This window comes from Notamacropus eugenii, chromosome 3, assembly GCF_028372415.1.
Source record: "Notamacropus eugenii isolate mMacEug1 chromosome 3, mMacEug1.pri_v2, whole genome shotgun sequence".
Lineage (NCBI taxonomy): Eukaryota > Metazoa > Chordata > Mammalia > Diprotodontia > Macropodidae > Notamacropus > Notamacropus eugenii.
Window position 1 is genome coordinate 335,365,448 of NC_092874.1, and position 11,270 is coordinate 335,376,717.

General features: G+C 43.0%; 1 protein-coding gene across 1 annotated transcript in view; it reads left to right on the top strand.

Annotated features, from left to right (window-relative positions):
* Window positions 1-9,499, top strand: part of DRG2 (developmentally regulated GTP binding protein 2) — a 28,777-nt gene extending 19,278 nt beyond the window's left edge. Inside the window, exons 11-13 of the mRNA XM_072650176.1 lie at window positions 4,552-4,610; window positions 7,251-7,304; window positions 7,395-9,499. Coding sequence (XP_072506277.1) covers window positions 4,552-4,610; window positions 7,251-7,304; window positions 7,395-7,481 — 200 coding nt within the window. The 3' untranslated portion in view covers window positions 7,482-9,499. The remainder of the gene's footprint in view (window positions 1-4,551; window positions 4,611-7,250; window positions 7,305-7,394) is intronic.
* Window positions 9,500-11,270: the final 1,771 nt, after the last annotated feature.

The following is an 11,270-nucleotide window of genomic DNA, read 5'->3' on the forward strand; positions in this document are numbered from 1 at the left end:
TCCCTGCTTGTCTTCTGTCTCATTATCAAGGTTGGAGATGTTCCATAAATGTTTTCATTAGGAGAGGGGGAACCACTAAATGATACACAAGTAACATTAAATCTGAACTTTAAAAAGTTATAGCTGGGATATGACCTTTATATCTTAATGTGTATGTGTGTGTATATGTATGTGTACATATGCACACACATACATAGGCATGCGCATACAAAATATGCTGATGAGTTCTCCAAGTGATTGAATATATAGAGAGAACAGACAAAAATTTAAGGCAGAACCTTAGGCCTGCTCACCTTAGGAAGCAGGATATGGGGGATGATCCAGCAAAAAGACTAAGGAGGGGTGGTCAAACAGGTAGATGGAGTTCCCAGAAAGAACGTCATGTTGATCCAGAGAAAAGAGAATATCTAGGAGAGGGTGGTCACCAGTATCAGATAACTTTCCAGAAATTGAGGAAGGTAAGGGCTGAGAAAAGACCACTTAGCATTTAAGAGATCATTGATAACTGGAGAAAACAGTTTCAGTTGAGTGATGAGGTCAGAAGCCAGACTGCAAAGGATTTAGCCACAAGTGAAAGGAGAATTAGAACCAAGCAGTGATAACAGAAGCAACAGCCTTTTCTGGAATTTTAATGGAGAAGGGAGAGATGTAGGATAGGGATGGTAAGACAGGCAGAAAAGGGTAAGGAAGTTGTGTTTGGATGTTAAGGTAGTGCTCACAAAGTGACAGCTCTGGAACAGAAAAGGTTCTTGGGAACAATTTGCTACAGAACTTACCCAGGAAATGGCAAGGAACTGAGGATCTCATTTCCAAAAAGTTCAGAGAGCAGAGAGAATTTAATAGTGACCTGCACAGAGTGTTTAATATTTATGCTTTGGTCATGCTATCATGTGTAGGCTGCTCTTTCTTCTAGAAGAAAGAAGAGGTTCAAAGAATGCTTGTCCACTCTTGGAGGAAAATAACCTGCTCCTTTAAAAAGTGGGGTGGAGAAAAGGGTGTCAGTATGAAAACAGAAGGTAAAGGGTCTGAAGAGGCAGAGGGGAATCCTGCCGGTGCCAGGAGTTTAGAGGGTGGGGAAATGTGACTCACAGGAGAAAGGAACTTAGAAGGACTATTTAAATAGGAAACCCCTCCTGAAGGGAAGGAACTTCCCTTCTAAGGAGGAAGCAGCTGATTGTCCTCCAAGGAATAATGTTAAGAATCCTCATGTCCTGTGTCAGGAAAACATAAAGTGGTTGTGGTCCCTGCTGAGTGGTATAAGACAATCATTTGTTCAGCCTATTAGCAACAATCGTCTGCCTTCCTTCATCAGGTTTTGGGGTCAAGGAACATAAACTCCAGATTTGTCCAGCTGGATGACTACCGTACACCGTGCACTACTGTAATAGTTCATGTCGGCACTAATCACACTGCCAAAAGGAATCTAGAAGGCATTGTTAAAGATTAGGAAAGCTTGGACAAGACAGTGAAGACGTTAGGGCCATAGTTGTTTTCATCGTTGCTGCCAAAGGAGAGTTAGGGTTTCACAAAAGAAATGCAGATTTGGGAAGTGAAGAGTTAATTAACGTGACATCTGAGAACAGGACTGGGATTTCTGGTTTGTGGTTCAAAACATAGGAATGACAGGCTCCTGTCCAGGAATATAGTGCCCCTACTAAGTCCTGGTAAGACTATTATTTGCTTATAGTCTTGCAAATTTAATCAGATTTTAAGCCAAGAAAAGAATGAGGAAAAAACTGCCTTCCTGCACTTAAAGCTAGATACTATAGAGCAGAGGCATCAGACTTGAGACCTGCAGCCTCTGAAGCCTCCAGTACAGCCTGAGCTAGATTAAAGTGTAATTTGGAAATGTTTAACAAAAAAAGTAAAAATATAATGCAGCATAGATAATGTTAATTCATAGACTTCTAAGTATTCATTATCACGAGTCTCTATCTGAGTTTGACCCCAGTGCTGTAGAGAGTAGAAAGAAATAGAAGTAGCAACACCAGGGCCTTCGCAGGAGACGAAAAACCCAGAAAGGGATAAGTCATAAAAACTGTCCGTGTCACTGTGTTCAGAGTATGCTTTACAACTGAGGTGAACTAGAATACTGAGAGGGAGGCATCTTTGACCTCATATGGTCTTGATGAGACCCATCACTGACTCTGGAAAGGCATACATATGTTATTCACGAGGGACAAGTTAGGTAAAATTAAGAGTAGAGTGGCTCTATGTATTAAGGGAACATCCTCATGTGAAGAGTTCTAAGAACCAGAGCAGGGAGGCATGATGGAGGGGAGCATTTGGGCGAAGGTCTGTGGAGGAATCAGACAAGTGATATTGTCCTCAGAATATACCACAAACTGCACTGATGAAGAGGAAATGAGTAAGAGAACACAGGCTGGATAGATGACCTGGCAGTGGGGGATTGGGAGTCATCTCAAGTTTTCGCTCTACCAAAAGAGGAGTAGCTAATAGATCCTTCATTTGCCATAATGATAATTTCATCCTTCAGAAGATGAGAGAGCCAGCAGGAAATTTCTGTTTTGAATCTGATGCTTACTGACAAGAAGCCACTTATAGCTGGGATAGAAATGAAGGAAACTTTGGGGGTGAGGAGAGGAAATAGTAAGGATTCCATCTTAGAATTTGTGCTAAAGAAGGAGAGAAAATCCAGGCCCAGTCTTCCATACACTCTAAATAGTAGGAGACCAGAGTTGAAAGGATTCAAAGAGGAAATAGTCATGATTCCATAGCCTACAATTCTACAAGGAGGGTCAGCTCATGAGAGATGGGAAGTGTTCAAGAATGAAATTCCAAAAACTAAAAAAGAAACAGTTTGAGAAGAAAGAGACTGATATGGATGTATATGTAACTTATTAACCAGCTTATATTTTTGAGAAACATATAGAAGATTTGGATTGTAGTCCTAACACTTGCTATGTGACTGTGAATGAGTCACTTAACCTCTCGTGGGTCATAGTTCCTTATCTCAAAAATAGGGATGATAATATCTCTAGTGCTTACCCCACTTACTAAGACTTAACTAATAGGATATGGGTAAAGTGCTTTCTTTACTTTAAAGGACCACATAAATGTGTTACCTTTATGATAATGGATGCCAGCACAGGTCGCAGAGGATGGATACTGAAGGGTGGTATGGGCCTGTTAGAATAGTGTCATGTCTACACTGTGCCATAGGTATAGTTTACCAGAATAATAACAAAACATTTGCCCCAAGCCTGCTCATGTTACTCTTGTGGACAAAATGGAGAGGACTGGGCTCAAGGGTAGTGGGTCCATTCAGGATAGACCTAGAACTAGTTGAATGGCTTGACCCACAGAGGAGCCATTAGTGGTTTGATGTCAGAGAGGAAGGAGGTTGTATGTCAGAGTTTACAATGACATTTAATAGGAAAAAATATACAGGAAAGGGAAATCTGGGTTCAGGTCCAGCCCGTACATGCCCCAGCTGTATAAGCCTGGGCAGGTCACTCCCATCTCTCCCTGCTTCCAGGAAGTTCTGGAACACTAGAAGCTGTAGGATAGTTGTTAGCCTGTATTGGGAGAGGGAATTTCTTTACTGAAAATTCCCTCCACCACTGGTATCACCAGTCTAGACCAGCACTTCTTAAACCCCACATGGGGGTGTAACCCACAGTTTAAGAAGTGCTGAAGGGGTGACGAGTGGAACAAGTCTGAGAAGTCCTAGTCTAGACCAGATACCTTCATCTTCAATTCAAAAAGTCAGATTCACAAGAGTCAAAGATGGAGGAGGCATGATGGTGTGACAGTTCATCTTCAGAAAATCTGGAGGTTTAGTGCATTTCAGGCTCTCTGTGGGTCCATGGTATGACGTGACAGCCAGGAAAGGCAGGGCCACCTCAGGCAACAGTAACTGACTCAGTGTCCAGGACTGGCATGGGGGCAGTCATGCTGGCCTCTGCCCGGCTCAGGCCATCTCTGGGAGATTGTGTTCAAGATATGTGCTGATAGACTGGGGAGTTCCACAAAACGGGTTCCAGGATGGTGAAGGCCTCAGCGTCAGGTCATCTGAAATTTGAAGAACGTTTGTTGTGGATAAGAGAAGACTTAGTGAGGACATGAGATGTGTCCTGAGGTTTTTCAGGACTTCGATGGGGGAAGAGGAATTATTACCCCTAGAGGGCTAAACCAGAAACAATGGGTGGAAGCTGCAGAGAGCCAGATGGAGGCTTGGCGTAAGGAAGAACTTTGTAACGGTCAGCACTTTCTTCCCTTGGAATGAGGTCGTGGCTTCCCCTTGCTGGAGGTAGAGAGGCAAACACTGAATGACCATCTGTTGTAAATGGGATTCTTGCTCATGGATGGATTCAGCTCCTTCCAGCGCTGAGAGAACATCATTCTGAAGGTTGGGAGGTAGTGACTCGCATCTAGCCAATGGCTGTCTGTTTCTTTGACATTTTTCAGGTATAACTAGACAGGCTGATAGAAGCATGAGCTAGTTTAAAAAAAAAATAGTTTGCTCTTGGAAAACTGAGGGATTTTAACTCTGTTTTCCCTTCTCTCTTTCTCCTATTCCTTTTATAGAAAGACCAGACTTCACCGACGCCATTATTCTCCGGAAAGGTGCTTCTGTAGAGCACGTGGTAAGTGAAAGAATAGAAATGATTATTTAATATCTGATTAGATGGCCAGGGAGCTCTCCAGTCACAGCTGTCCTCAGGCAGTGACTCAGCTCTCACATAGGGTACTATTTCTCTTCTGGCCCATGGAATTCCTTTACACTCACCTACATCATGGTTTTCTTATCAGCCCTGGGTCTGGGCCAGAAGAGATGGCTAGCATTGGTAATGTGGCTGGTGGAATCTGAAATAACTGAGGAAGTAAAAGTTTGAGCTTCTGAACATATCCTTTTATGAAGCAGTGCATGTCAATTGTATAACAAATTGAGATCGGTCCTCCTCCAGTTGGCACTGGACCCCAAATAAAGGGGGACACAGATTTTTATGTGTTAACAGGAAACAACAGGATATGAGATTAGGTAATCTTGTTTTAAATTGGAGGAAAAATTAGGGACTTTACAAGTTGGGAGGGGGAGATAGGTATAATTCCCTGAAATCAGAAAAAAGAGTTTTCCCACTTCTCCCCGCTTCCCCAAAGTGTCTTTATTCAGTCAGAGAAACAAGGAAATAGTAACTGTTGACCAGCATGGGGCCAGTTTTCAGATAAGATATGTATAGGTTGCTTGAGATACAATTGTGAGAAAACTTCTTGCAGCAGTCCTCAGATCTGACTGGGTTTCTGGTCAATATATCCAAGGTCCTTAGGGAAGGATCTCTAAGCAACAGGTGAAGGTGGCCCAGCTTCCCGCTCATGCAGGGCTAGGTTTACACAGTGCACTAAAGTTTTTGCACAATTTACATAATTGAATAAAGTTTTTAAACAAGACAGAAATTGGACTAGACCCATTATTAAATAGAAAGGGAACTAAGCTAAATCCAAAATTGAGGAACAAGATGACGTCAGTTTGGTTCACACAATTTCCTCAATTAACATCTTTCTCCTTGGGCACATTCCTTGCCTCCTTTTCTGCTAGGGAGCATTCCTAGTAAGGCAAAGAACTTCCTCGTTGACTTCCCTCTTTTAGCCACAGACAGCTTAGTCTTTAATGAGACTTTGTCCCAAAGTGCCTCACTTTGGGTTTTTCAGACCTTTCTTTGAAGCTTCAATGTATATTTCCCAGTAAAGCAGATCCACAAACTATTTATAAATCCTGGTTGTGCCCTCATTCTCTCTAGCCAGTGGCAGTTATGATGCGATTTAATTACTGCATATGATATTACCTGGGCACTGATGGATGAGTGGCAGTGCATGACTTCTTGCCATCCACCCTCACTCTTGTTCTCTACTTGCATCATGGAATTGGGGCTAATTTTTAAATAGTGCTCTGACTTTGGGAAGATTTATTTACTCTTTTTTTTTTTTTACCTAGAATGCAGAAACATATTTTTTTAAGATTTTATGTAATGAGGACATGTTTCCATAGTAAATGATGATAAAACAAATTTCTGTGCCCTCAGAGCATTTGAGGCAGTGGGCTGTTTTTACATTTTGACTCTTGGGAGCCATTACATAGAAAATGTACCCAAGATTGACCTTGTAGAGCTTTCTTTTGGCCTTGACTAAAACTTGCAGAAGAAACCCCAGAGATTTCAGTAGAATAAATAGGTTACTGTTTCTGATAACAAAAGGTTTTCCCCTAGCTAGTAGCAGAACAGGGATGTGGGGTAGCATGGCAGTTTTCTTCTAGAGAATTCAGAGTTCTTAATGCCTGTGTATCTGTTATTTTCAAAACATCCATGTGAGATAGAGACAGGGAAGGGCTGTTAGGTTGAGGTAAGTCCCCAAGGTTATGGGAGGAATGGGAGAAATGGCTCTGGAATCCTGAAATCCTGATTTACCCCAGAGTTATCCATTGAACTGATATTTACTGAGTATCTGTGATGTGCCTGTGTATAAGCTAGAGAAATGGAAAACATGATGCCTGCTTCATCAAGTTTGTAATTGGTTAAAGAGACAAAGCATGCATACATGCATACACACATGTTAAATTTCAAGACAGTAGTGTTAAATGACACAAGGTACCTCAGGACTATGGGGCAAATCAATAGTACAGAAAAAGGAGCATGTAGTTCAGGGCGGGCTTGTCCATGGTCAGAGAAGCCTTCATAAAGAAGTTTGAACTTCATCTAGACTTCAGCAGGTGTTTCCATCCTCTTCCATGGATGACAGGTTTGAGAATGGTGTTGGGGGTCTTCCCTTTCTCTGCCAGCCCATAAATTGAGACCCCCTCATATTCTTAGGAGGTGGGAGTCCTGGGTCCCCATGTTAGACCCTTTTGGTGCCTGCAGCAAATTTCTACCCGTTGAGTCCTTTCCTCTTGTTTCTGGGCCCCCTCTTACTGTGCCAACCGTCCTGAAAGGCTAGTGGGCCACCCCATGACTGTGGAGGGGTGAAGAACAGCCACACCCAAGCAGAAAATTACAAATAATTAAATAATGGCCGATGTGGGACTATCTAAGGGAGGTGGCCTTTGGAATTTTTTGCCGTCATCATGACCTTTACTTTTAAGAGGTTGAAAAATCAGTGGTTTCACCCTCCCCCTTGTTAGAAATGCCATCTCTGAGCACCAGGCAGTGGTGGAGAATACTAGAAGTGTGGAATTAGGAGATGTTGGTCTTAGGCTGGGAACATGCTGTAGTCTAAACCCTTTTCTCTTCCTCTAGTGCCACCGGATTCACCGAACGCTTGCCAGCCAGTTTAAATATGCTTTAGTGTGGGTAAGGCCTCCAATCCTTCTTAAGCTTTCCTCTTTCTCCTCAGAGGAATTCTGACTACTTAACGTTTCCATCTTCCTTCCCCTCTTCAAGGGAACCAGCACCAAATATAGCCCTCAGAGAGTGGGATTGACGCATACGATGGAGCATGAGGATGTCATCCAAATAGTCAAGAAGTAACCGTTCCTGCTGCTGATTTTCAGTGCCTGACCCCACCCTAATCCCTCGAGTGGTATCTGATTGACTGTTATCATCTACAAGCCAAAAAAGGATGGGTTGGGGAGGAGGGAGTGTGACCAAGAAGGAAAACCTAGAAAAACCCCAAAGTCATATACATGTGCTTCCGTGAAGTTTGTTCAATAGGAGGATGAGGAAAGACTGAAAAGGAGCCCGTGTGGGACCCAGGGATTTGCACATTATGGGCATTTTACTCATGTGGGAGCAGTGGTCCTAGTGATCTGGAGCCTGTGACCAGGCCCCCGCAGGCTGTTGACCACCCTGCTAAAGTGGACTTGTCACCTGGACAGCAACCTGCTTGGGCCACTGGCTATACTTTCACTTGGCGGGGAGGAGGGGGCAGTAAGAGTTGTGCTGGAATCTGTGTTCTTGCCATCAGGGCCTCTGTGTGCATGTTTCTCTATTGTGGATGGACTGGTGTGAGAATGGTTAAGAGAGGCCCAGTGGGAAGTGCTAAGGCCTTTCCCTTCCTGCCATCCCTTCAGTGAGATTCCTTTTCTCTCAGTAGACTCGACTTCTGGCTCTCTGTTATACCACTTTGGTACCTGGAGCCTATTTCTGCCCCTTGAGCCCTTTCCTCCTTTCCGAGCACCCTCCTAGTGCACCAGGCATCCTGAAAGACCACCCCAGCCCACCCTGTGGCTGGAGGGCAAAGAACAGAAATCACGCCTTCCCAGCCACAAATAAAGACTGACCCTCTGTTTCCCTTTTTAGGTCTGTTGGAAATTCTACCACTTTCAGCCTTGTCCTTTCTCTGTGCTCTTTCTCCTTTTTATCTTGTTGCAGTCAGTGTGTGCAGTTCCAGTTCTGCTCATTGTACTCTATCGTCTCATGTGGGTCTTTCCATATTTCCTCAAATTGTTCATCCTTATTTCTTACGTGTGTCAGATTTTCCAAACAGCAGAGGTCAAGAGAAGAAACTGTTCTGCACTAGTTCTCTCGATAGCAGGCTTTTTATCCCAGTAGGGTCTCTGGGTCCAGTAGAGCAGTCACAGACCACCAGCAGAGAGTTCCATCAGGACTTCTGAATTTTTCTGATTGTTTGATGACTGAGAGTTCCTGCTCCCTCTTCCTTCCTTTTCCTCACTGCTGGAGAGGCGGGATGGGAGGGGGAGAGGTCCTCTGGAGCTCCGGAGGCCCCTGCTTCTCCTTAACTGCAGACTCTTCGCCATCAATGATGGACTCCCAGCCGCTGTCTGCTGACCACACGTCTGCTAGATTTGAGCGCTCTGTTTTTTTCTTTTTTGATTAAAGACTAAAACAGAAGAATGACTTCTTTTCCAACTAAGAATAAAAGTTGGTACTTCCCATGCAGAGCAAACACAGCTGCCACTGCCAGTCAATAGAAAGCCCAGCTTGTGCCAGTCCTTTCCTCTTTAGCTTCATGGGGGTAGGAAAAGCAAATGGGCACCTGGGAGCCAGAGCCAGCAAAAGCAAGGTAGTGCTAAATGGTCAGTGAGTGGCTGCTCTCTGCCCTGCTGAGCAGAACCATGTGCTTGAAAAATGGAAATAGCCATGCATTTGTATAGTACCGAAATTGGGAAAGGGCTTTCCTCCCAGCCTTGTTGGGGCAGAATTTCAAGCCTTAGTCCTGCTATAGGGACAAGGGGAGGAGCTGTGATTTCAGTGGTATAGACAAGTCTTGCTGCTTAATCTGGCTTAGTTACCTAGAGTCACACAGCTGGTATGTGTTTGTTAGAAACAGGACTGTGGTCTTCCTGCCTCTGAAGTCAGCTCTCTATCCATTCTGCTCCATTGTACAGATGAGGAAATGGATGCTTTGATGAATTGATTTGTTCTTGATCTCACAATTTGAACATGAATTTGAAGTCCAGCACTTACCCTACTATGCCAGAGATGTCACATGCATTCTGGCACATAACACTCCCATGGGCATCCAGAACGAGTGTAAAATGTAATTGGGAAATATTTAACAAAATAAAAATACAGTAAAATGTTAATGTGTGATTTTCTAATTTTACCTTCCACAGGGACCCTTATGGATGGTTTAATGGCCCCCATTTCTGTTTGAGTTTGCCACTGCATTACCCCATGCTGAATCCACATGAAAGAAAGATTGTGGAGGACAGAAATTAAAATCATGATAGCTTGTCTAATTCAGAACATGGGCCCAATTCTTTTCTGCTAGAGTCACCTAGCTAGGGAAAATTTAATCTTGAGTTGTTGGTTTGGTAGCTTTGGATGCTAGGAAAGACCAGGTCTTATTTGGTGCTTGTTGATAAAGTAATGCTGCTCTCCAAAAAAAAAAACCCAAATTCTAGAAGATCTGGAGTCATCTAAAGCCTAAATAAGGGGAGATGTGTGGGAACAGTGGCCTTTCAACATTCATTTGTTATAAAATTTTGAATTCAGAATTTTTCTCCCTTCTCTCCCCCCTCCCCAAGATGGCAAGCAATCTGATATAGGTTATACATGTGCAGTCATATTTCCGCATTAGTCATGTGGAAAGAAAACACAGGACAAAAGAAAAACACCCAAATCCCCCACAAAAAGTGAAAGTAGTATGCTGCATTCAGACCCGAGTTATTTCTCTGGGTGTGGATTGCATTTTCCATCATGAGACTTTTGGAATTGTCTTGGGTTATATTGCTGAGAAGAGCAAGAGTCGTAATTTATCGTGGCAGTTTTACTGTTACAGTGTTCTTCTGGTTCAGCTCCCTTCACTTAGCATCAGTTCATGGAAGTCCGGGTTTTTCTGAAACCTGCCTGCTCATCATTTTTATAGCACAACAGTATTCCATTACATTTATGTGCCACAACTTGTTCAGCCATTCTCCAGCTGATGGGCATTCCCTCAATATCCAATTCTTCAGCACCACAAAAAGCTGCTATAAATATTTTTGTACACATAATTTTTTCCCCTTTTTTATGGTCTCTGGCATACAGAGGTGGTAGTGGTATTACAGGGTCAAAGGTTATGCAGATTTTGATTGCCCTTTGAGCACAGCTCCAGATTGCTCTCCAGAATGGTCGGATCAATTCACAACTCCACCAACAATGCATTAGTGTTCCAATTTCCCCATATCTCCAACATTTATCATTTTCCTTTTCTGTCATATTAGCCAGTCTGATAGATGTGAGTTGGTACCTTTTAAATTGCATTTCTGTAAGTGATTTAGAGCATTTTTCACATGACTATGTATAACTTTAACATGTTCATTTGAAAATGGCCTGTCCATATCCTTTGACCAATTGGGGGTTGACTTGTATTCTTATAAATCTGGCTACGGAAGCATCTTAAGCAGGAATTGAATGTAATATTTCACCTTAGTTCCCTCTATAAAATGGTGGTGGGGTAGATTACGTCTGAGATTCCTTTGAACACACTGACTTTCTATAATTCAGTTTATCCTGTGGATGAATCATACAACTGTAGAGTCCTTTATGATTAATCTTAGGTGAGGCTGGAGTCTTCTATTAGGATCTGATAGAGCTTATGATGGAATGAGATTATTCCCCCCCAAAAAAGGAGAAAAGGAAGAAAGCTCCTTTGTCTTACGGGTAGATGAGGAAAGCTAGGACTCAATGTAAGAAAAACTGAATATTCCTAATTTTAGTTCTATATAACTACACACCTCTACTTGGTCCAGCAAGAACTTAAGCATCTACTCCTGATGACCTTCATCCATCAATCCCACCTCCCCAGAGGTTTGGACTGAACCCAACTTCCAATCCTCCAGTGGTATTCGTCAAGTTTCCTTCAGGAACCTC